We start from the raw sequence: 26,643 nt of genomic DNA, 5'->3' as shown, positions 1-26,643 counted from the left end.
ATGGGGATTTGATGGAGGTATTTAAAATTATTAGGGGTATAGATAGAGAGGCTTTTTTTCTTTAAGGGGGAGATACAAACGAGTTGAAAGTTAGGAGGCAAAAGTTGAGATGAAACATGAGGGGGGGAACTTCTTTATTCAGAAAGTGGTGGGTGTGTGGAATGAGCTTCCAGACAAAGTGTCGGGGTGGAGGGGGAGGCAAGCTCAATATTAGCATCTAAGGAGAAGTTGGATATGTATATGGATGTGAAAGAAATGGAAGGTTATGGGTTGAGTGTAGGTCAGGGGGGGGGGTTAGGTGTGAGAATGTGTTCGGCATGGACTAGAACCGTCATTGTTATATGGTTACGTGTTATAGAATGAGAAAGATCAAGATAAGCTATGTGCCAGCTTGTTATACGGCTTGTTTACTCTGATCTCCCTTTATGAGTCTTTTAATATTTTCAATTTACTTCGGTACTTTTTTCATTTCTAACCTTTCTGCACTCAACTTTCTTTCTCAATCTTCTTGTAAATTACTTTTTTATCTCCAACTCTCTTCACTCTTCCCTTTCAGTCCCTCAGCTATGGATTCAGGGTGCATAGTTTCTGGCTTGGAAAGTGTCTAGACTGTTGTGACTTTGTAATTATCTGACTGGTGTTGCACATTTCTGATGTGAATTTTCTGCAGACTGCGGGAAGCAGTAAAACAAAGCATGCAGGAAGAAAAGCACTGAAAAGAGGTGAAACTAAAACCTTGAGAGGGGGGGAGAATGAGTAGAAACAAAAGTCGACTGAAAAGAGAAAAAAATATGAAATGTGCAAGAATGAGACATTGCTACATCACAAGAACAAATCTTCCTTGCAGAGATCTTTTACGATTCCCACATTAGTCCAATATTTCAACAGCGAGCCACTATATCGAGGGAAAAACATTATTTGATGTTATGCTCTCATATTGTGAAGATGGAAAAAGGGTGGTGAGGTGGAACAAGTCTCAGTCACAAAAAAAATTAATAAAAGCCACAAAATAACCCCACCCCTTCAGTTTAGCCAGCTGCTAACTAATCTGAACCTTCTGAATGCTTCTCTTATCTAAAACCTTTCTGAAATCACCCGAAGTTTCAAATTAGTGAAAATGAGGCTAAAGATTAAGATACAATTTGCAAATTGCACTTGAAAATTCACCTGATTTGAAATGAAGAAGAAAAATGGAGTTAGAATTCATTTCTAATCTATTCTATCCCCAAAATTTCTGATCGGTTAATGTTGATTTTGTGGCCATCTGTTGAATTTGCCAAATATGGATTTGGATTTAACAAAATGCCAAGTAGCAAGAAGCACAAAAGAATTAATTCGAACTATACGTTGTAATATTATATTTGGTATACTTTCATATTTGGGCCTACAATAGAAAGAACTCTATGAAATAGCCAATGATCCATTTCAATCTTCCTTCAGAGAGCATTCTGTTTCAATTTGGGTTTGCTTAGAAATCAATCCAAGATCTGATACTGGGTCATGGCTACAGTAGCACAGATACTGGCACAGACAGTTGCATTGAAAATTGAAATGAGTGCGAATTGGAAGGTGCTCCTGCAATGCCAGATGGGGAAAGCAGGAACCACTGCTGAAGCACACTTTTAAAATCCTGTTCTTCAATTCACATCAGCAATCTTTAGCCATGGCCCATCCTTTATAGGTTGTTCCTTGTCTTTACTAAAAGTAAGAGCGGAAGCAAAGATGAAGAAAAAATGAGTTGCCGTCGAGCACCTATGTTTTCCTTAAAGTATATTCATTTGTATGATGTGGATGTTCCTCATAAGGCCAGCAATTAGTGTTTTTCTAATTGCCCTGTGGAAAATAATGGTAAGTCATATCCTTCAGCCATGAAAGACCTTGCAGCAATTGGACTTTCACAGCACTGTTGCTAGGGAGTTCCAGAATTTAGAACCAGTCACAATGAATGAATGGGAACATTTTTCCAAAGCAAAATATTGTGTCACTTAGAGAGGAGTCAAGAGTATTGAGCTCTCATGCATACTGCCTTTGTTGACCAAGGATGTTCAAGTTTGTTTAAATTTATTATCATTCAATTGTACATGTACAACTTGACGAAATAGGAAAGGGGGGGGAGGGAAACCCCAATGATCCTCTCTGCCGCTCTTATGGTCCTGCGGATTTACCTTCGATCCAATCCTCTACAGCAACCATACCACTCTGTGATGCAGGACGCTCTCGCTAGACCCCCTGTTGAAAGGATGGTGGCAGTAGCCCTGCTGCCTCAGCCTTCTAAGGAAATACAGTCGCTATTGTGCCTTACTGACAAGTGAGAAGATATTGCGTGACCATCACTTGTTAAGTGGACTCTGAGGAACTTGGCACTCCCTCCACTACCGAGTTATTAATGTGTAGTGAAAGGTGATTGTTCCTGGACCTCTGCAAGTCCACAATCATCTCCTTTGTCTTGTCCACATTGAGACTCAGGCTGTTAATCTTGCACCATATCACAACTCTCAGTGAGTAACTGCATTGTATTTTGTAGATGTACACAGGTGTTGGGAAAATCAATGATAACACTGGACAACATATTTTTTCAACAGGTTTGCTTCCAGAAAAGAAATTGGGGATTATGATTGACAACTTCAAACTGAACACAAAAATAATTTCAGATTTGCTGTATCATGTAGAAATTTGAAGAGACATTAAATTAATATTTAATTTAGCATATTTAAAATTTAAATGTAATTTTAAAAAAAATTAAATTTAGAAATGTAGACATGCAGCATGGTAACAGGCCATTTCCACGCATGAGTTTTTGCGCCCCCCCCACAATTTACTCCCAATTAACCTATACCCCCGGTAAATTTTGAACAGTGTGATGAAACCAGAGTCCCCAAGGAAAACCAAGATATGGAGAGAAAGTACAAACTCCTTACAGACAGTGCGGGATTCGAACCCTGGTCGATGGCACTGTAAAGGTGCTACCCAACCATGCCACCCTAATCGCATAACGATGCTGACACATCGCGTTTGTTCAACCACCCTAAAAATGTTCTTCCGCTGGTTTTCATTTTATACTCAGCATCTGATGCCTCTCGGGTCAGTGTCCAACAATAGTCAGCCATTATTGATAGATTTCAATTGCCCTGATACCACTTTTCCATGGTCGCAATGTCCTGGTGAATGAAACCTTTCACCATGCTCATTACTGACTGCACCAAGACTAGCAGGGCCGAAGTTCAAGTGTGAATGAAGAAAATGAAATTTTTAATGATGTATTGCACTTCATGGTTTTAAATGCTTGAAGTAGTCTTAAAATATGACAGGAAATAACAAAAATAGGTTATATCTAAAAAAACAGTAAGTGATAGGAAAGTTTTTGGATCTTTTTCGTGATCAGCAGCCCAAAATCCATAAAATGCACTCAAAAGTGCAGAGGAAGCAAAATCTTTATTGTCCAGTGTAATGAGGTGAAGACAATAATTATGCTCATAAGAAGTTCTGAGCAGATTATATAACACCAAATAAAATAAGGCAAAAGGGATTTGGGTAAAGGGAAATGAATACAACTAAGAAATCCATTCTATTATTTTTTTTCCAGACATGCAATTTGTCACATGCCCATTCTCATTTCTACCCAAGTTTTTTTTTAAATTCGACCTGTTCCTTCTACCAGAGACCAAATAATACAAGCGACAGCTTAAAACTGGATTATAACCTCAGTTAAGAAGCATGGACACCAAGTCATTTGGTACAATAGTGTTTACTTCAAGTGAATGAGAATGAATTTCTATTGCCACATATATTGAAGTGGGAGCATTGTTGAAAAGCTGGTGAAAGTAGGAATCGTGGGAGTGGTTTGATCACTTTCTCCTTTGACTTCAATGTGTGTGCAATGGAGGGAGATTCACACATGAATGTATTCCATGAATAACACTTTGAACTACCTGTAGAGCGCGTCGAAAGAATCAAAGGCTTGTTGATCCAAACCAAGGCTTTTATTAACTAGAAGACTGGAGCATATCACTTGTAGGTCGACCAGTCCAGAATGACATGGTCTGGCTAGGAACAACCCTTTAAGACTTGCTAGTAGGCGTGGCTATGCTCTCAGCCAATCACAGTCATCCTACACTACAGTCTGTACTTATACACATTGGTGATAGAATCTGTACTATCACACTACCTATTTTCTTTCAGCAACTTTTAAAATCCATTTCCATCACCATTGCATGCTGATACAAATTGACATTGCGAACTTTTGCTGTAAAAATCTGTGCATTGCATTTGAATTAAGTAATAATTCAGACAAGCACATTGACTTACAAATGACTTCCGGTGCCCTCAATTTAACTACTGGGCTTAAAAATTTTTAATTTAGACATGCAGCACGGTGACAGGCTATTTCGGCCCAGGAGTCTCTGCCACCCAATTTACACCCAATTAACCTACACCCTCGGTACGTTTTTTCCCCCCGGGGGAAAAAAAACCATGCAGCATGGGGAGAACATACAAACTCCTTACAGACAGCGAGGGTTTCAAACCACGGTCCCAATCGCTGGCGCCGTAAAGGCATTGTGCTAACTGCTACTGCTACACCAACCGTGCTGCCAAAATACATGAGTCTAGTTTGCAAAGTTGACACCAATTGATTTGCCTCTGCATTCATTTGTTTTGCTAACCAAAGAAATATCCAAGGCCACACCAATAGCAACCAAAATGGATGAGGCAAAATAAGCTGCAGATTGAGCAACACAAATGTTAATCCTGACAAAGCAACATTGCAAAATATTTATGACAATAAATGCCATTAACAGCATGAAGTTAATTAAATAGCATTAGGAAGGTACAGAACTAGTTTCATAAAAAGTCAGGAATTTCTAATCTCCTAACGTCCGAATGCTCATGTCATATATCTATGAACACACACCAAAGGGAGCACCTGGGGTTTTATCTCGCAGATATATGAATGTCACACTAGTCTTTCCAACACTTATCAGGCACCAGCATAATTGATGTCTTGAAAAACTATGCAAATTAAGGTATGCCTTTGTAGAAGCTGGCTAATATCCAAGTGACACGATAAGAGTTTATTCATGGATGCTTTTAGTGACTAGAAAAGGTCCAACATATATTTTACTGAAATTTTAAGCAGACTCTAGCCACTACCCACTAAAGTACAGCATATCTAATTTGCAGCGGGCATACACCAGAGATAGGAAAATGGGAGATGCGGAAGTCAGCTCCCCACTGTAATGAAATAAACAGCAGAACCAATTAAGCATACAACAGTTTTCTTTATTCAGACACGTTAACATTAGTGAGAGTGAGGGGTACAAAGAAAGAGTTCAGTAACTCGTTCTCTACACTGATCCCTGTTCATCCCATTTTTATACACCTTTAAGCAGGGGTCTACGTGAGGTCCTACAAGTTTCACACAGCTGGTAATTCTTGTCTTTACCACAATATGTTCCATTGTGGTGTCTGCAGACAAGCGGACATAAACAGGATGTCCTTGGTGTAAGTTACTATCTCACTACAGCGATGGGAAAGGTCATGTTAGAAGGCAGTCACATTCTCACCTATGTTGCAAGGTCTCAGCCAATTCATTAACCTTTTGTTAAGCATATTCATTAAACTTATTCTTTCACAGAGATAAATAAAGATTTGGAGTTTTAAAGAATTGTTTTGGATTGGTAAGGAGTCACAAAAAATAGTTAAAGAAGGAATGCAGCCTGCAATTTTGCAGGGCATAACACTCAGGGGTATCGGTGACCTCACACCAGACTGTGATGGAGCTGGTCAGCACCCTTTTCACCATACATTCAAAAATTTTTTCCACAGTTTCCAATTTCATACTGAACCTTTGCAAACTCCTGAGGAAGCAGAGGTGTTGACGGGCTTTCTTCATGACACAATTCTGTTCATTTGCTAACCAATGTGTAGTCATCGAGGGAGTGGCAGGTATTTTTTGTGAAACCCTCAGTTCACCAGTATCCTACAGTCTATGTCTAACCCAGTGGTGGTATTCAGAGCCATCCAAGACATAACAAAGAATTATCGGCTTCAACAGGTTCCAGAATTTAATGAAAATGATGCAATATGGCAATTATAAAGAATACAGGCTGGAATTTATAGCTTTTTTTTGGGGTGGGGTACTTGTTTTTTAAATACGTGGGAATACAGGGAAGATACAAAATAATATCACAGCAACAAGAACTAAAAGTAGGATAAGAGATACTTAAAAAGTTGATGGAAACCTACGGGGGAGATAACAAATTATTCTTAATGAGACAGTATCTTAATTTTAAGGTTTAAATGGAGTCTGCAAACATAATTCTTGAAAAATAAGCGATTAGAAATTTGAAAGACACATGCTCTGTGGGTTTGAAAGAAACTAACAAACATTTTGTACATAATTTACTGTGGCATATTCAAAAGCACACAGCTCCAAGACTTTGTGAGAGACTATGGTACTCCAAAAATAAACAATTAAAGGATTACCCGCTGTTCAGTTTGCTACGGAAAAATGCAAAAAAATCTACGCAAGTGCACAGAATCAAAAAAGTGAAGATGAAAAAGTGAAGATGGCACGCACCTCTCGTGCACACACCTTCAAAATAATAATTAGCCACCTGGTTTCTGTATGTAACTTCCAAGTATGCTGAAGCGGTCCTTCTCCAAGACTGGCTGGCAAGTAGCACAGGTTATGCATGCATAGGTGAGGTAATGCTCAGCATTGGATTGGCTACCACTGAACATTTCCAGTTCCTCAATGGTGAACCTATCCAGGTATCCAGGGCATAGTCCATGATCTTCCCCAGCTTTTATTTTTCAGTGATATAGATGCCAATTGGGTACAAAAATGGAGCTTTAAGCTATCCATTTTGGAGGTAAATCTTTACATTTATTGCATATAACATCAAAATACAAAATGTCAGAGATTTAGAATTATTTACCAGCAAAATAAAGATGATACTTGATAAATAAAATTGCTAAGTGATTATGAACAAAAGGAAGAAAATTGGGAGTGAAAAAAAATCCAAGTGCAACAGCTCACAAAATAGAGGAATGGATTCAATTGTCTTTGTTAAACCGAGTAAAATATGAGCCTCATTAAATTCAAACTTCCACTTTTTTGATAAATATCTTCACATAATTTCCAAATGGAAAAGTGTAATACAAACATCAATGAATCTCGCCCATTTCGAAACTATAGACTCAAAACTGTTACAAAATCCAGTTTAACTGCTCAGTATAATGAAGTAGACTTTCCATTGACCCAAGTTTGCTGACCTCTGTCATCACAACTGATAATGTGCCTTGGAGCATGCCCCTAGGAGCAGTTTTGCCATCAGAGCCAAGCTTCAACACATCAGTGAGCGAATGATCAAGTGGAGGGATGCAGTGATGGGAACACCATTGTCTGCAGTGAGACACTGCCACCCCCACCTCATCAGCTATAAAACTGTGTTTAAACACACAGTGCATGTAAAGAATATGTAAAGAATTTAGGAAGCCAACAAATGAATCGAATTAAAACCCTGACTTACCTTTCTCCCGATAGCTGACTTCTCCCATGTATTTCAAAGGACTTTCTGCCCTTGCACCAGGTAAACCTGCCATGGGTTTAATAGGTACATTTCACAGTCTGAGAGGTGGAAAACCTGAGGGAGTTTCTGTCACCATTCTAACCTTCTCGAGGGGGGGCCAAGCAAGCAATACAGATATCCCACAGCCAGCACTCTGTTGAGTGGTTGTGGTGCTACAGATTCAAAACAGATCTTGGTGGGAGAATTTCCCCATTAAGATTTGGCCTATCTTGGCCAGTAATAACATGGGTGCCATCTCCCCTATCCATCCCTCCACCCTTACAAGGAGACTTGCTCATGCTTCTTGAGAGAGTTTAGTCGTGCGGCAGGGGAGCAGATGAAGCAGTTCAGAGGATGGCAGATGTTATGGGAAACATGTCTGTAAAGAACGACAAGTGAATGGTCACAGTGAGAATGATGGGATGAAATATGTTTATTTTAATGCAAGGAGCAGCATAGGTAAGGCAAATGAACTTACAACCTGATTCAGTCCTTGGAATTATGATGTTCTGGTCGTTACAGAGTTTAAACTGCAAGTGGGACAGTATTGATAACTCAAAGTCCCTGGTTTAATTGTTCTATATGGGATAGGGAGGGAAGTAAAGAAGGAAAGCCATTGCATTGCTAATATCAGGGAAGACATAAAGGAGGGCATGTCTACTGCAGCAGTGTGGGTAGAAATCATAAATAAGAAAGGTGCAGTTATTCTGATAGGGTTATAGATTACAGACCTCCTAATTTGTAGATACATTGAGGAGAGCTACAAAACCAACACGATTCTCATAGTGGGAGACTTTAATTTACTGACTGATATGTCCTTAGTGCCAGAGGCTTAGATGGAGCAGAGTTTGTTATGTGCATCCGCGAAGGTTTCTTGAAGTAGCATACAGATAATCAAAGCAGGAAGTGGGCCATCCTAGACTTCAAATTGGCAAATGAGCCTGATTGGAGCTTAAATGGGAGAGCATTTTGCGTATAGTCATTGTTAAGAACAAGGATAAGTTTAGAAAGTACCAGATTGGAGGCAGGGTGGTGTGGAAAATTTTGACAATATTAGTCAGGAATTAGGGAGATTTATTTAAGAGCAGCTTGGGCTATTGGGCTAGACCACAAATGACATGTAGCAATTGTTTATGCACCACCTAATCCAGACCTGTCATGGTCCAGAAAGGAATGGCAAGGTCATAAAAGCTTGGATGTTCAGAGAGGTTTTGAATTTAGTCACCAAGCAAACGGAGGCACATGGAAGGTTTGGGAATTTAAAGTCAGGTAGGGCCCTGAGGGAGCAGGATTAAGGTTATAGGTAAAAAGCTTAAGCAGGGCATGAGAAAGCTAAATAGGGGCAATGTAAGGTCCTGAGGGAGCAGGATTAAAGACAATCCCAAGGTGTTCAGTAATTACCTTAAAAATTAAAGGATGACTGCGGAAAGGACAGAACTGTTCAAGAACAAAGGAGAGATTTTATGCATAGAGACAGAAAAGACAAGATATTAATGAATATTTTGAATCAATGTACACCAACAAGACCAATGGGGGGGTGGGGGGGGGTGGGAGTAAAAGTGAATGGGAACATAATTTAGAGAATGTTAATATCCTAGGGCATTTTGAGATCAAGAAAGAGGTGATGCATCATATTTTTCATATACATTCTTTTTCTATTTTGATAATTTAATCTTTACTCCTGTCTCTCCTCTGCATTTCCTCTTTCTCCTTCAGCACAACACTTTCTAATCTAGCATTGGCATCTCAATTTTCATACAGCAACATTTCTGATTATCTAGTAGCATTAATCACAAGACACAGTACACTTACATTAATGGTTTCTCCAATCGACTTCCTGGTGAACCCACAATCTCCCCAAGGGTGCAGAACACCTGTCCCAGGAAGTCCTAGATAAGAAATAAATCACGTTAACACATGTCACTCACAGAAACACATATATGTACGCGCGCGCACGCGCACTAAATGCCTGATCAATATTAAACACAACTGATGGGATACAGTTCTGAAATTAACTAGACTACATCAATGCCAACAGCACTGATGGAGGATTGGAGGGAAGTGGGAGTGAGACTCGGCATGGGTGAGAGCATTACTGGTGGTCATTATACTGAGCCAAGCAAATTCACGTTACTCTTCCAATTCAATGTCATGAGATGCATTTAAACTCCAATGAACAGAATGTAACGTAACAATTGCTAATAATACATCTATTTATTGTGTTGACATTTTTAAATGAATTAAATAGGAAATGAGTCTCAATTCACTCTCACTTGAAATTTAGTACACTACCATCTGTATTTGCAATAAGAGGCTGAAAAGACTTAAAAAAACATGGAGCAGAGCAAGTTATAATTTATAACCAATTTTTAGCATTTAATTGATTGGCAAGACAGGCAAAGGAAGGAACTTTCTGCTTCCTCTGAAGAGTATTAAGGTGTTATACAGCCCTTCAATATTCTTCTATGTTCAACAAGAAAACGATTGATCGGAGCAGTTATCTGCCCAAGATTCTTACACTTGATATCTGTAACTAATAAGAACCTGTCCATTGCAGACGTGAAAATTCCAGAGAATACAATGACTTAAAAATTCCTTCCCAGCACCCATGTTCATGCAATACAATTTTGTCAGGGACTAAAACAAACTGCTGGAGGAACTTAACATCTGTTGGGCAAAAAGAAATTGTTGATGTCTCAGGCTTCATCAAACAGATTGCTTTTCTTCCCCCCCCCCCGCCCCCCCCCCCCCGTATTCCAATAACCCAGGACTAACTGTATTCTCTACAAACCTCAACATTTTCCCATTGATCCTTCCTTGCAAGCACCTCGATGTGTGCACACCTAGACACCACTTCTGTAATTTTGATGCGCACATGTGTAACTCACAGAAAGCAGATACTCATGCAGAAGTAAAAGAGATTCAGTTTAATTTTGGCATCTGGTTCGGTGCTGACATTATAAGCCAAAGGGTCTATTCCTGTCCCATTCTATGTTCAAACCTAAACAAGTGAGGCTTGAATCAATATATCTTAAAGGGAATCTGCCTGAGTAGGTCCCAGGTGGTGGAGTTTGGTGCTGTTTCAGGGAGTCTCACTTTTAAGTTCACTCCTCTTGGTCATCAAGTTCCTGAATACTTCAACTTGTTCCAAGTGCAATTCCTACACCCTGAAACTAATATGAACCCAACACCCCCAGTTGATTTTCTAACCTGAAACTTTCTGCTCCGAAATCACAACTGCTGCCCGGACTCTCTCCTTCCCCAGATTCTATTCCTCGTGACTTACAGGATCCAAGAGCTGGCCTACAACCCATCCATTTTCTTTCTCAATTCTGCAATGTCAGGGACCACAGAAAAAAGGGGATGACTACATGAAATCATGAATGGCCATGCTAATACCCCCATTGTCTAAGGCCTTGTGCACAGTAAAATTTGCCAGTGATTAGGCTTTGGGGGAAAATACATTAATTTTTCCATTACATGTTGCCCCTTTAACAGATGATTGAGGAACAACTGACTGCTGTCATGGTCACTTTGCTTTTCCACTACCCCTTATGTGAGAAATATTCCAAATTTCACCAGCAAGTAGGAATTAATTATGAAATTGTGACATCTTGCACAGCAGATGAAGTATGATTTTCCACTTTCATTCAATTGAATCATTTTAAACCTTCCTAAGTGCAAAAAAAAGCACTTTATATTGATGTAACCAATTCTCATAATTTAACATTGAAACCCTCTCATTGATGCTCCTGGGATTGTCCAGATGGTGCCTGATCAAAATTCTGGATAGCCAAATCATCCCTTCCTTTTTTTTTGTTTTTGGAGTCAAGTTGAAATAAAGGCCAATATGTATCTATTAACTTTAATGATAATTATTGAAATTAATGCAAAAAGTTTGTGTGGATTTGTATGTGAAAGGTTTATATGTCTGCATTCTCAAATTCTCACTGGGATGGTGGGAAGGAGAGAACAAGAGGAGGGAAAGGAGCAAAGTGGTAAGGGGAAGTGGGCAAGGGGGAAAGGGGAAGGGTAATGGAAGGAATTTGCTAAGCTTTCAAACTCAGGGGAAAAAAGGCAGCAAATTCATTTTTTTGTGTGGAGATGGATGATTAATGCACTGAATTTAGGGATCTTCTTAATCATTCTATTTATATTTTTCCCTTTCTTTTCCTGTTCTCCATAGGAGAGGACACAAGGGCCTTAACTGCACGAGATGTGAATATTATCCATCAGTATGATGAAAAGCCATCTATTTTTGAATTGTTAATTCTGTTTTTCTATTCACAGGAGTTGCCAGACCTGCTTTGTATTTCTTTCTCCATTTCCAAATTTTCAACATCTGCGGTATTTTGGTATAATGACAATTATGGGATGAATCAACTATGGCATTTAACAGTCTAGGTGTTTAAAAGGTGAGCTGCTGTAGTCAACTACTTTGATCTTGGGTTCCTTGTTTAAAAAACACTCAGCAGAGCCAAGCCTCAAACCGAAGTTTGGTACTGGCATACCCATGACCTACAGAGGAAAATACAACATCCATGGGATTTGGCTAAATTTAGGAAATGGGATGAGTAATAGATGGTAGCGAGAGGCCATTTCAGGCCCTAGAAGTGGTGACTGTGGTGGTAATGGTGATGAGTCGCTGATCAGCATTTCATGGAGATATCAAGAAATTTGGAGCTACACTGCAGAGCGAGTGTTTAAGGATTCAGGAGTGGGAATGGGGAAGGTAGAAATTTGACCATTCATGGACTCAAGGACTGCATCAATTGGGCATTTATAGGGAGAGGAATCAAAGTGCAAGTTATTGCTTTACCAAGATGTTTAAAAGGATCTGGACAAAGTGAGATCACAAACCCAGATCCCATGAGCGAGGAAGTCCACTAAAGCTGCCTTTGCATGTACCATGAAGGCCGTGGGCCAAAGATGAATGCATAATAAAACATAAATGACTGAGGCAGAGGATCAAGAAGGAATATTTGGGTTCCACATGATAAGGCCTCAATTTTCGTTAACGCACATACAGAGATATTTAATCCAACGTTGCACAGAAAATCATAAAGATAGAGAATCACTGAATACTGAAATAAAAATTACACTTACATGTTTAGATAAATCTGGACTTTTTGAATCAACATCGTACCTGAAGACAAATGGAAATTATTATTTTTACTTGTACACTAAATGTTTGATCAAATTAATGAGAAGAAAATACCGCTTTATCTCAAATCCCTTGGCACACACTCCAAGCTCTCATCATGAAATTTTGACAGCAGAAAAAACACTTGCATTTATATTTCCCCTCAAATATATGGTTTCCAGTGAAATAGTTTTAAAGTGTAGTCCCATCCCACCGCAAAGTATTTGCAGATCCATTTGTTTTTGGCACTACGTGTGCTCATGACATGATCGTAACCAAGAACAACACCCCTGTTCTTCTTCACAAGTTATACTGTAAAGCCTCATCTGAAAACCTCTAACAGTGCAAAACGATTCAGAATGACACTGACATGGCAGCTGGACTTTTCTGCTCAAGTCTCTGGTTTTTTTTTAACGTCACAGACCAGCAGCAATAGATATTCACCAAGGCAGTGTTATTTTTAAAACAACATATTTATTAATAATTACTAATAACATCTTACTTAAATCTACCCCAACTATGCGCACATGTGTGTGTAAAATATCCAAACCTTTACAGCTTAGGCACAATTCTGGAAAGTCATTCCCAAAGTTCTGTCTTAGAAATTGAGTGTTGAAACTGATGCTCAGAAGTAATTACGAAGAAGATGAGAGAATGAATGATCAGACTGCCCACGATTCCTTGTTGAGTTGCTTCCTGAGAAATGCCCTTTAATATGAATGATTGCCACAACTTCCCTTTTTCTTGCATAGGGGAAATGAAACATGTGTCTTCCATGATGTTTCCACAACCCAGCCACAAGTCAGTTGAAATGACCATCACAATGGTCATAATCCAATGCAGGAATTCTTCTGTTTCCTTTACCCAGATTCGGGTCAATCAAAATGACCGTTACAATGGTCACAGTGGTTCAATAATTCCCCTGACAAAGAGAATCACCAGAAATGTCCATTTCCACACAGATTCATTCCACCTCTGTGTTTATCAGATGGCTGGCTGATCAATATTGAATTCTGTTTCTTTAAATGTCCCAATAACATGACTCAATCACATGATTTCCCCCCCCCTCCCCCCAATTTCCCCATCTGTTTTTTTTTCTGAATAAACAACCATTGTTCTTGGTCGTAGTTGAGAGCATCAACCTTGTTTATAGTTTGGACCTGATGGTGCCATGCAGTCTGTAAATGTATGAAAACTATGAATGGTTGCCGCCTACAACAACCCCCAAAGTGACACTCACTAAATAAAACAGGAGCTTGTAATATTTATTTATTTCAAACATCATTATGATTTCTAGGCCCTTGGCAGAATACAATAAATAAGATTTGTGATTAAATAAACCATAATTGCTCATGTTTTTGTATATTCCAGTGATTAATTACATTGGACAATGAAGATCTTGCTTCCTGAACACATTTTGGTGTATTTTATGGATTTTGGGATCTGGTCATGAAAATTTTCCTATCATGTACCATTTTAAAAAAAGATATAACCTAATTTGTGAGTTCCTGTCATAATTTAAGTTGACGAGTATATTGCCCACAAAGCAAGCTGTTTTAGTCAGTTCAAGCATGACTGGCCATGCACTCATTGCAGATACTAAGCAAATGTTGTCTTAGGCTGGAAAAAATAGTGCAGAAGGCATTTAAAGATGTTGTTGAGAATGTTCTTGGCAACTTCAGAGCACCAAACTACATCCAGCGTCCAAAACCATGAAGAGCAACATGTCACTGAAAATTAATTTTCTGCATTTGCCCTTGGACTCCTTCCCTGCTGATCTTGGTGCAGTTATTGATGAACACGGTGAAAGGTTTCACCAAGACATTCCGACCATGGAACAGCAGTATCATGGTAACTGGAATCCATCAATACTGGCCGACTATTGTTGTACACTGACACGAGTGACAGAAGATGCTGACAACAAATGAAAATCAGTGACAAAACCTTTTTGGTCAATTGAACTCCAAATGACAGCATTATGATATGTTATGGACAATTTGAATTTTGACTGACGACAGGACTGAACCTACTGCGGGGGATTTGACAGCTGCTAGGTGCTGTAATAACACTGGGCTACCACTAGGGAACTTTGACAGCTATCAAAGCACGGAAACCATGGGCTCACAGGAGAGTGAGTCTATGGCTGTTAATCTCTCTCCACCAATGGGGAGAGCTGGAAGCACACACTGGGCAGTTTAATAAAGCACAGCGCATTGGTTTTGAAGAGGTTAGTCAGTGGATTGGACTGCAGGCAGTCAGACAGTCGGTCTGACTGTGCGTGGTCACCTGGCAGCTTCAGCAAGCCACATGCTGAGTTCCTTTGTTCACAGGTACTTGCACTGCTGTCTGGAGCTGTGTGCCAGTAGTTTCAGTGGAAAAAGGAAGACTGAGCTTCTTTGTCCACGAGTGTCAGCACTGTTGCCCTGACAGCATTTTGGGGAGCTCTGATACCCAGAGTGTGCATGGGACTGACCAATGCTTCTCCTGTTCCCTTTTAAGAGGATGACTTTGTGTGACATGAGTCACAGGACAACTCAAGCCAGGGGGTCCAAAAGTGAGGACTTGGGTGACAAAAGGTCACATTAATCCTTAATGGGGCTTTAAAAAGACTCATGTGACAGTAGGTCACTTGCTAACCCTTTGGAGGAGTGAACCTCGTGTGCTGAGTAGGAGGTCACTGTGAAAATTCCCAGGTGAAGAAAGTAAAGGTGGTTGTTGCCACATTCAAAACTCAAGCCAATCTCGTGTTCCCCTGACAGGATTAAAAGTCTATAGGGACCATGGTCATTTGGATACAGCTCAAATTAAAGGACCAATGGGCAAGGAAATAAATAATCCCAAACCTGGAGACCAGATCCGTGAGCTGGTCCTTCTTGTCTAATGTGGGGGTTTTGTTTCGGAAATTTTGGTGATTTTTCGGGGCATTTCAGTTTGGACTGTAATTGTGTGGATTTTTCCCCCTCACATGCAATGTATAATAATCTGTTTGTTTATAAATTTTGTGTTAAACTTAACCCATTCATTTATGTTTCTCAATTGCCACTAGGGAGTGTAACAGATGTGATAAAACGTGCTCAATTAGTAGAAGTTAATGTTTCTCCAACTTCCAAATTGATACAGCAAAGCTTAAATTATCTTAGTGTTCACCTTGAAGTTGTCCATCATAATCCCCAATTTCTTTCTTTTTCAATCTTTTTTATTGGTACATAAATACATTTGATATAATGTTCAGGCAACAGTAAATTAAAATTACATATAGTTAGCGATGGTAAACAAGATGTGTATGATCTATATTATTGATAAAAAAGAAAAAAATCTATAACTAATCTAATTAATTTCTAACCCCAACCTTTTATATGAGCAATTACTCTCAAAATCAGGTGTCAACTACTAATTTCAAAACTAATAGGTTCAGAAAAAAAAGAAATGAAAAAGGAAGTAAATAAAATAATAAAGATCAAAAATAATTGATCCATAAATTTTGAAAATAATTTAAAAAAGAACCCCAAAGAGAGAAAAAAAATGTGTTGTAGTAGATGAACACCTGATTTTCACTAGAGAAAGGGATGACATCAAATCCAATAACCATTGAGTATGCGAGGGAGGGACAACATCTTTCCATTTCTAGCCATCAGGGAAGCAAAAGAAAACCCATGGGATAATCCCCAATTTAAAAACAATCCCCAGTGTTATATCTGCCAGAATATCATATGATTAATTAATGTCAAAATCATCTTTTTCAAATTTTATTCCACAATATCAAGACATGCAATATTATCACAAACTGGCCTGAACTTCTATGATCAAAACTAAATACGATCAGCTGGAGGAACTCGATGGGACAGGCAGCATCAGTGGGAGAAAAAGAATGGTCGACAATTCAAACTCAAACCCTCAGAAGAGGCTTTAGATTCCAGCATCTGTGGTCTCTGACGCGATCAAGGTTTTGTCTAAGAACTGGATTTCTGACTCATTCATGTTGCAGCTTTAATCAATTCAAGAAAAAAATATTTCCAAGATCAGTCACAATCCATAATGCACAAGCATTTACCTTATTTTGGCACGGATTATGGCAAGCAGGATAACCTTTGTCGTAAACAAATTGTTTTCTGTCACATTCATATCAGTTGTCCCATTTCTGAATGTTTGAGTAAGAGACGAATTTAAGAAAACAGAATAAAAAAAAGGCTTAACCACAAGAGCAAAGAAAGGACAGATCTCATGATTGTCAGGTTCTGATGTGGAATAGGAAAAAAATCTATAAAGCACTGGTGAGACATCACTTGGAATACTGTGTACAGTCTTGGGTGCCTTATTTGAGAAAAGAAGTGCTGGAGTTGGAGGGTTCAGAGAAAATTTACGAGAATGATAGCAGGAATGAACGGGTTAGCATAGGAGGACTGTTTATCAGCTCTTGCTCTGTGCTCGTTGGAGTACAGAAGGATGAGGGGTGACCTCATGGAGGTATTTTGAATGTTGAAGGGCCTCGACAGAGTAGAAGTGGCAAGGATGTTTCCCATGGGAGGGAAGTCTAGGACAAGAGGTCACAACTTCAGGATAAAAGGGCTGAGTGGAAGGATGAATCAGCTCATGATTAGAATGGCGGAGCAAACTCAATGGGCCTACTTCTTGTGAATCAAATTATTCCAGAAGCCAGAGACACAAGATCTTGAAGATGCTGAAATCTGGAACAAAGTACAAGCAGCTTCTGTGGAAACAAAGGGGTGGCTGACCCTTCGTGTCAAAACATTGAATCTGGCATTGGATCCTGATAAAGAGGCTCGACCCACATTCCACGGATGCTGCCTGACCTGATGTTTCTCCAGCAGTTTACTAGAAAGCAGAGATGTCCAGTTTCTCGCTCAAAATCCCCCGAGGAATTTATTTCTCATTGTTTATCATGTGCATTGCCGAATAAACTGCAATCTTAAAAGTCACAGTATTTAAAAGTTAACTTTTTCCCCCACACAGAACAGAAGAAAGTAAATCTTAAAAAAAAATTGTATGTGTCCAACTACAAGTTGTACCTCTCTTATCTGGTACTCTGTGGTCTGGCAACTCCCATGGTCTGGCACATTTGAATTTGTCACCATAAGTACAAACCCCTAACAGAGAGCATGGAGGTCAGACCTCAGTCCCGATTGCTGGCGCAGTAAAGGCGTTGTGCTAACTACTGCTCTAACCATGCCACCCCCATAGTATTTATTTCCTGTTTTATGCTTTGTTCTTTCTTTGATATGTTTACATAGGGGATTCCCTTTGGGGTCAACTTCTGTTTTCTGGCATTTTCTGTGGTCTGGTCCCAATGTTGCGGGATTATAAAGGTACAACAACCTGTACTTGTTTGGAATAATTTGTTCAAGAAGAATTTGAACACTATGAGAAGTGGCGGGGGGGGGGGGGGGGGTACTCTTATCATGAAAATAGATGGAGAACATTTTAATTAATGGAACACACACAATGAGGGATGTCATCACGTTTCTGATGGAGAAATGTGCTGATTGATTCTAGAATGGGGAAAATGACTCAAGAGGAGATAGTGAGTAGACTGCTCCTATAGCTTCTGGACTCTGGAGAATAGAAGGTGATCTCAATGAAAAATAAGGGGCAGGAATGCTTTTTATTCCACTTCTGATATTTAATAGGAAGTATTAAATTAGTGTTGTTGAAACGTCACAATTTTTTTTTCCACCAACGGCAACTGAATATTTATTTATCCATCTTTTTATATTATCCCTTTTTTTGTTTCACGGTGCTGTGATAGTTTTCTTTGTATTACTGTTATTGGTGTATCTTGTGTATCTGCATGTGTACTTCTACAAGTCAGAATTTCAGTACACCTGCACACTGCACTTAAGTACACGACATCAGTCTGGTGTTGCTAATAGATCAAAATTAGGGGAGCCAGTCACTCAAAACTGAAGTGCACAGAAATCTCTACCAAAGAGAACTATGGAGCGTCAGCTGGTGAGTGCGTTTAAGATAGAGAGTGCAATAATTTTGAACGTTAACGCAATGAGGATATAAGGGAATTGTGTAAGGATGTCGTGCCAAATGATTATTCGTGACCATATTGAAAATCTGAGCAAACCCCAAGGTGCCAAATGACTTAATTTTTCATTGATTTCTTAGCTTCCAGATCCTTCATGATTTTCATCCAGATCACATTATATATAAAAAAAACAAGTTAACACATTGATTTCCACATTCTCAAAACATACTATACTACTTCACAAACAATTGCACTCTTTTTCTTATGTTGTAACCATTGTTGTTTTGCTGGCAAACTCAATACTCAGTGGGGTAGAAAGTCAAACTCAGTCATTTATGCTAAAGTCATTAATCCACTAACAGCTGCACATTGCACTGTGTTCCCAAATTAGAGTTTAATTGCAACCATAGGAATTTAACTGCCATGTTCCCAAGTTTTGAAAGCAGCTGTTATTATTTTATATATTTCATCCAAGCAATTTTTCACATTTCTATCCCAAAGTCTGCTGTGTTAATGTACGCTTGGACAAAATAGTTTAAAAGCATTCAAGCTAAAACTGCAGCTCAAAAAGACAGAAGCTGCTTGAAGAACAATTTATAGGTCATAAAAGAATAATGAACTGATAAACTTGATGAAGGGTGAGTGGTGACTTTGAGGTGCATAGATTATGAGGGACTTTGAGATGGTGGATGTCCAGCGCCTTTTCTCTGGGCAACAACAGCATATACCAGTGTATATCTGTTTAAGGGAAAGGTCAAAGGTAAGTTATTTTATTCAGAGAGAGAGCTGGGTGCCTGGAATGCCAGGTTGGTGGTGGAAGCTAGCACAACAGGGACATGTAAAAGACTCTTAGATAGGCACATGAATATAAGAAAATGAGGGTATTGGGTGCGGCGGGCAAGATTCAATTGTTGTGGAAAAGGCTTATATAGGTTGGCACAACATTGCGAGCTAAAGGGCCAGTACTGTACTGCAATATTTCATGTTCTATGACTAAATGTTCACAGGAACCTACCAGCCTGATTTCAAACATGCATCAAAATAGCATGACACAGATAACCAGTTAGTCAAGTGTGTTATGAGTCCAAAGGACCCCAAACCCCAGAAGCAATAGATATTTACCACGACAAATGGTTACTTAAACAAAAGTTGCTTTTAATTATCTTTAAACATGAAAACAGAATCAAACTTTAACTTAACTTTATTTTTAATTTAACCCCCTAATTCCAAGTGCACATTTATGTAATGTGTGTGTAAATTTAGAAAAGTTCTTTGGTTCACAGTCCAATCTCACATCATTCTTCAACTAGTTCACTAGTTGCAGGCAATTTTTATACTGTGCACAGAATTTAACATGTATAAAGTTCACCAGGTCTTGGTGCTCGAAAGGTAAATGGTTACCACTCAGGAAGGTTCTTGTAGGTTTTGAGGAGAGAGATGTGTTGCTCCAAGATTTCCACAACTGAAGTACTTCCCTCAATCACCTCAGTGTCATGCTGATGAAACCTGCCCCATCAGGGTTCTTCAGATAATAACCTCTTTCTTTCAGGTTATCAAAGGGTTCCTTTCTGTTTCCCTTATTCCAAGCAAAACACCAGACAGCCAGTACTTTCGCCAATCCTCCACGCTGGAGCTTCTATTTCAGTGCCATCAAGTTTCCTGCTTCGGTTTCAGCAAGCTTCTCTGTCTCACCCATACTGGCTGAGACCACTTGTCTCATTCCTTCTCTCTCTCTCTCACTCACCCAGAGACTGCTTGCAAAAAAAACCCTGACCTTTCCCATCAAACAATAGTCTTCTAGTTCATCTGTTTTTTTTTAGGTAAACAAGAATCCATCATTGACCTCTGAGCACTTTTGTCAAAAACCTTGCAAAAAGGTATCAGGAGACAGTATATCTCTTGTTGTTGCTTTAAAGACAATAGTCCATTCATTTGATTTAATTAACATCTACTTGTGAAGTATATATATGCACTCTTCGCAATTTCTGCAAAGTTGCTGTGGACATGAATTCTCCAGTATTTCAAATAAGATCTGTTTTAAAGTGTGTGTATGAAACCTACTCTAATTTTTCCCAATTTATCTCCCAAAAATATTTCTATATATTCTGTCACAAGAGAGCCTTGGTGGTGAATCTCATATCAATCATATCGCTGATCGCATGCTCACAGTAATGGACAACAAGGTTAAAGAGCGGGAACGTGAAAATGGTGAAGGTGGGGCAGGCAACCCATCAGAACTCGTCAGAGACAAGCACGTGCTGTCAGAGGAGGAGCCCCTCCAGTTAGTCAATTCAAGGAAGAGCATGTGGCCGCCGCTGCCTGAGGAACATTCAAAACAGTGGCTATCGACTAAACTGGAGAATCGAGTGGACTAGCTCAAATTATTTAAAAATAGAATAATTCAAAACATTTGACTTTAGTTGTAAAAAGTACATCATACCATCCCAATAAATTATTTAGACCAGGGATCCTAGTCATCTATAGTACTTTGGAAGTCAAAATCCAAAATGGAAAGATGGGTTTGGAAAGACACAGTTCCAACAGTGCAGAAGAAGTCATCAGAAGCAAGAGTAGAGACAAGTTTTAATTAAGCAATTTTGTTGATGTTAATCAAAGAATTTCCTGATTTTTGTTTTAAGGAAAATAAAAGAGACTGCCTCAGGAATGTAACTCATTCAAATAAAAAAGAACTCTCTATCCAAAGCAGCAGCCCTTCACCACTTGACATGAAGTATCAGATTGGATGGTGTGCTCAAGTACTGCTGTGGAGTTTGAAGCCACAACCTTTCAATTCAATAAAGAGTATTGCCACTAGGTACAATTACAATGAATGTAATTATTATCATAGCATAGAATGAGGGCTCACTGTTTACTATTAAAAAAAAATTCTAGATATTATACATAATTAAAAATTTTCTCTGACAAGAAGAGATTCTGCCCTCTTCAGGTCAATCTTTCCAGAGCTTCTGACAGTTGAGAAAAAGTCTCCATTCTGTAAAACCCCCCCAATAATTTAGTAGGATAGAACCTTCAACTAATTTGTGAAAAGAGCCAGGAAATTCCGGTCCATCTCATCCAACCCATTTCTGTGCTACCCTCAACATGGCAAGGAAGCCACATTCTTAAACTAAATTATAGCAAAAGAGAATGAAAATATTTATATTTTACATGCATAGATCATAGTCATTGCTCACAATATTGAGATAATTTCCAAAGGTTCGGGTGGCATTCACAATCTGCATAGAGTTCATGGAATTTTTCAGATTCTCCCAGTCCTTAAGTACCTTTCAGTTCTCTGCCAAGCTGATTGATTTGTTTTAAATATTTTATACACAGCAGGTATGCTAAAATAAATAAATGTATTAAATAATCATGTAGACCACATACAAATGGGTTTTACTTCTAACACATCTTACACCCCACCTCCCTATCCGTTCAAGAATCCTTCCTTGCATCACACTTGTAGATCCAACATATAATCATGAGCTTATAGCTTTGGGGTGGACTAACCATCTTCATATTATGAATACAAAGAGGGTAAAATGAAATTTCTCTTGCAAGCAGCCCAGTTTCTGACACATCAAATCCTTTCCACCAAATACTTGCACGCCAAGAATGCAATGGAATACTCTCCACTTATTTGGAATACTGCAGATCCAACGACACTCTATCATCCCAGATTAGGCTTTGTGCCTAACTGGCAACCTAACCGTCACAGCACACCAAATAATCATTCCCTCCACTAGTGCAGGTTGCACTGTTTACAAAATGCCATGCAATTATTTGCACTGACAACATATCCAAACATTCAGTATTAACAACAAGAACTGTAGAACAAGGGAGCCACCATCATATCGTATCAATCAGACACGATACTGGTGAGAGGTCACTGATTTGTATTGTTTCCTTTTCTCTCTCCACAGATGCTGCCAGACCAGCTAAATACTTTTCATATTTCTGTCTCTATTTCAGCTTTTGCAGCATTTTGCTTTTCAATGTCGGTTTCTTCACTGAGCTTACAAAGGAAGTAGTTGTAGATGCAGACTTAGGGTTAGGTGTATATCAGACTTGGGTTCAGTCACACAGTGTGCAGTTCTGGTCACCCTATTAAAGGAAGGATGTGGAGGCTTTGGATAGGATACAGTGGATGCTGCATGGAGTAGAGCGTATAAACTAAGAGGTTAAATAGACGAGTTGTTTTTTTCTGAAGTGTCGGAAGCTGAGGGGAGATTTGATGGAAGTTCAGTACGACTCCGATTATCCAAAATCCTCAGTTATCCAAATTTATTTTGGGCCTGGAAATGACATCATTTCGCCTCAAAAATGTTTGGATAAATGAGGATATCGAAAAAAATCAGAAATCTTCAGCTATCCAGAATTTATTTGAGAGTCAAACTGACGTCACGGGTTGAAAAAAGTTTGGAAAAACCTCTGAGTAGAATTTCGAGTTTTTGGTGTTGGATTTAATTTATTTTGTTCAGGTTGGATTTGGTGAGAACTAAACATTATTTTATGCTTAAAAAAGCCTTCCCTTATTGTTTGTTGTTGCTTAAACATTGTTACAAGTGATTTGCTGTTGCAGCTGGGCTATTGTTTTTAAAAAATGACCAGCTTTCCAAAAATATCATTTTTTCTGAAATGGGCCCATTCCCGACCATTTTGGATATTCAGAGTTGTAATACATATATAAAATTATGAGAAGCATTGACCGAGGAGACAGTTGTAATCTTTTCCCCAGGATATAATATTAAACATTGGAGCTGAGCATTTTAGTTGCTGGGGAATACTTTAAAGAAGATGTCCAAGGAAAGAGCTCTGCCAGAGGTAGAGGTGAAAGCAGACACAATAGGAGTATTATGGATGCTTCTAGATAGACACATGAATACACAAGGAATGGAGGAAATAGAATCAGAATCAGGATTTATTGTTGTGAATATGTCATGAAATTTGTTGTTTTGCGACAGCATAATATTGCAAAAATGCATATAAATCACTTTACAAAAAAAACTGGGCAAGAAAAGAAAAAAGTAAGTGTCTGTTGTTCATTATTCATTCAGGAATCCGATGGCAGAGGGGAAGAAGTTGTCCTTGTCATCATCTTCAGACACCTGTACCTTTTCCCCGATGGTAGCAGAGTGAAGAGGGCATGGCCTGGATGGTGGGGGGTCTTTGAGGAAAAAGGCTGCTTTCTTGTAGACGTCCTCAATGGAGTGAAGTCTGGTCCCTGTGATGTCGCAGGCCAAGTCAACAACCCTCTGGAGGTTTTTTTCTTGTCCTGAGCATTGGCGTCTCCATGTCAGACTGTGATGCAACCAGCCAGAATGCTTTCCACGGTACACCAGTAGAAGTTTACGAGCATCTTCGGTGACATACCGAATCTCCTCAAACACCTCACAAAATATAGCCGCTGCCGAGCCTTCTTCGCGATTGCATCACAGGAATTTGAAGTTCCACTGCTGACCCCTCGATGAGGACTGGTTCATGTTCTCCTGATTTCCTCCATCTCTTTGGTTTTGCTAACATTGAGTGCAAGGTTGTTGTGGTGACACCACTCAACAAGCTGATCCATCTCCCTCCTGTACACTTCCTCCTTGTTGTCTGTGATTCTGACAACCACCGTGTTGCCATCAGCAAATTTGTAGATGACATTTGAATGATGTCTAGCCACAAAGCCATGGGTGTAGAGTGAATAGATCAGTGGGCTAAAGTCTCCTATACAGGCAGTGAAGTTCCAGTTTAAATATTTTCATTCAACGGTTTAATTTTAATATCATGTTTGGTGAAGGGCCAGTTGCTGTGGAGAATTCTTCTATAAATTTGCCACATTAGAAATAAAAATTTGTAAGGAATTAAACTTCTAATACATTAATACTTCAAATGACAAGATATTAGTAATTGCGTGGGGTTTTTTTTAAATTAGAAAAAAAAAATTATGGTGTTCTTCTCACTCAACCTGTTTCATGCAGAAAACACTTGACCTTGTTCCAAATGTGAATCAACCAGTCCCCTTCAGGAAGGCTTGTTTCACCAGTCAAACTATGGAACAAGTGGGAGTTTACATGACATAAACTCAGCTTGTTATTTTTGCCGCCCTGGAATCTGCTTGATACCCAGGGAAGTTTCCAATTTGCAAGTTGAGGTACACATTGCCATTTTTTCATGTGGTCAGGCCTTGTGGGTCAATGGATCATTGGGGAGGTTTCCTTCACCTATCACTGTCAGTAAGAAAAAACATCAACTTGATTGAAAAGCCGGGAATAATACTTTTTACACCTGATGGCTTTCTGATTAATTTTACAAACTGGGATGCTGTAGCCAGATAAAATCTTTGCCAAGTCATTTAACAGAGAGGAAAACATGATATCACATCTTATTCATCACTTCCTCATGCCCTTCACAGGCAATGAAGTAGATATGAATTATAATCAGTGGTGAAACTATTTGTAGTGAGCTCTCACAAATAATTCCAAGATAATGATCTTGTGATCTGTCTGTGTGGTGTGTAACAGGTTGTGGGTGCCACAAGAGGAGATATCAAGGGTAAGTTTTTTTTTAAAACGCAGAGTGGTGGGTGTATGGAATGGGGAAGCCGGCAACGGTGGTGGAGGCAGATATGACAGGGTTTTTTAAGAGACTTTTGGGTAGCTACATGGAAGTTAGCAAAATAGAGGGCTATGGGTAAGCCTAGTAATTTCTAAGGGAGGGACATGTTCGGCACCACCTTGTGGGCCAAAGGGCCTGTATTGTGCTGTAGGTTTTCTATGTTTCTATGACAAGACTTTGCAGTGGAATGGAACCCATGAGCCCTTGGCTCAGCAGCAAAGAAACCATCACCTGAAACATGGGCAAAGGAAAAGTACCTCTCCAACTAAATCAAAAAGTTTTGTGGGGTGATAATTGCTACCAAAGATATATTTGCACCATTGAAGCAACACATTATTTGCACTACTAAAACTGCAAATCTGCTCCATTATTAGATTTTTTTTTTCTCTCATGGTGCATTGTGTTAATTTAATTTAAACTTATGTTTTATGTTCCTGTGAAGTTGCAATAAACAAGAGTTCCACCATATTAATATATACAACCACATACAGTTGTGGAGGCCTGATCATTGGGGGAGATTGATAGGTATCTAATTAGTCAGGAATATCAAGGGATATGGGGGAAAAAAGGCCAAAATTCGGAACTAGATGTGAGAACATCTTAGCTCAAAGTTGATTCACGGAGAAGACTCAATGGGCTGAATGGTCTAGTTCTGTTCCTTTATCTTGTGAACCGATATGTGAGAGGGGGCCGAGGAACCAAGATGTGAGAGAGTACTGATGACTTCCTGATTGGGTTAGAGGTATGGATCTGGGACTTGGGTTGCTGATGGTTTGGAATGAAGGCTGTGTGTCTGTGGAGGCTGTTGGAGTGAATCCATGGACACTCAGGTATTGCTTCACTTTCTCTGACGGCAAGGGGCACCAGGCAATTGTGCGGATGGTGAATCTTTGCTTTACAGTGGACTAAAGTCTGTATAAAATTACATTTTTATTTTCTTACATGACAATAAAAGAATCTTAAATCTAGTTACAGCTCCCAACATCATGCTCGATTGGCTAGATATAGGACGACAGACCAAATAATCCATGCACCTTGGTCAATGAACTGAATTTTAATAATGTTCCCTTGGAGACACAGTACAACGAATAGAATTAAATATAAATCTACTTCACCTTGGAAATGCTCCAGCTGCCTATTTATAATTGAAGATCAAGAAAATCTATTTTCCTTGGAGAAAAACTGAGTTAACATTTCAGGTCAATGATCCCTAATCAACATTGAACTTTTAAGGGGCCATTGACTGAATCATTAACTCTATTTTTCTCTCCACGCAGGTACAGTGAGTTACTCATTTTAGTATTAATACAGCAACACTTTATTTTGTGCACAAG

At 39.1% G+C, this 26,643-nt stretch overlaps 1 protein-coding gene across 5 annotated transcripts in view; it reads right to left on the bottom strand.

The window, feature by feature from the left end:
- LOC138765084 (copine-8-like) overlaps window positions 1–26,643 on the bottom strand; it is a 437,705-nt gene that overhangs the window by 317,235 nt on the left and 93,827 nt on the right. The window contains exons 5-7 of one of the 5 annotated variants that reach the window (XM_069941779.1): window positions 12,672–12,717; window positions 11,300–11,308; window positions 9,384–9,460 (exon numbers count right to left, since the gene is read on the bottom strand). In XM_069941779.1, coding sequence (XP_069797880.1) covers window positions 9,384–9,460; window positions 11,300–11,308; window positions 12,672–12,717 — 132 coding nt within the window. Of the gene's footprint in view, window positions 1–9,383; window positions 9,461–10,788; window positions 10,792–11,299; window positions 11,309–12,108; window positions 12,124–12,656; window positions 12,718–26,643 lie in introns of all 5 variants that reach the window. The other 4 variants (XM_069941780.1, XM_069941781.1, XM_069941777.1 and 1 more) reach the window with 4 other exon arrangements.

Source organism: Narcine bancroftii, chromosome 5 (genome assembly GCF_036971445.1).
Source record: "Narcine bancroftii isolate sNarBan1 chromosome 5, sNarBan1.hap1, whole genome shotgun sequence".
Classification (NCBI taxonomy): domain Eukaryota; kingdom Metazoa; phylum Chordata; class Chondrichthyes; order Torpediniformes; family Narcinidae; genus Narcine; species Narcine bancroftii.
The sequence above is the reverse complement of the archived record's forward strand: the minus strand, read 5'-3'. Positions and strand labels throughout refer to the sequence as shown.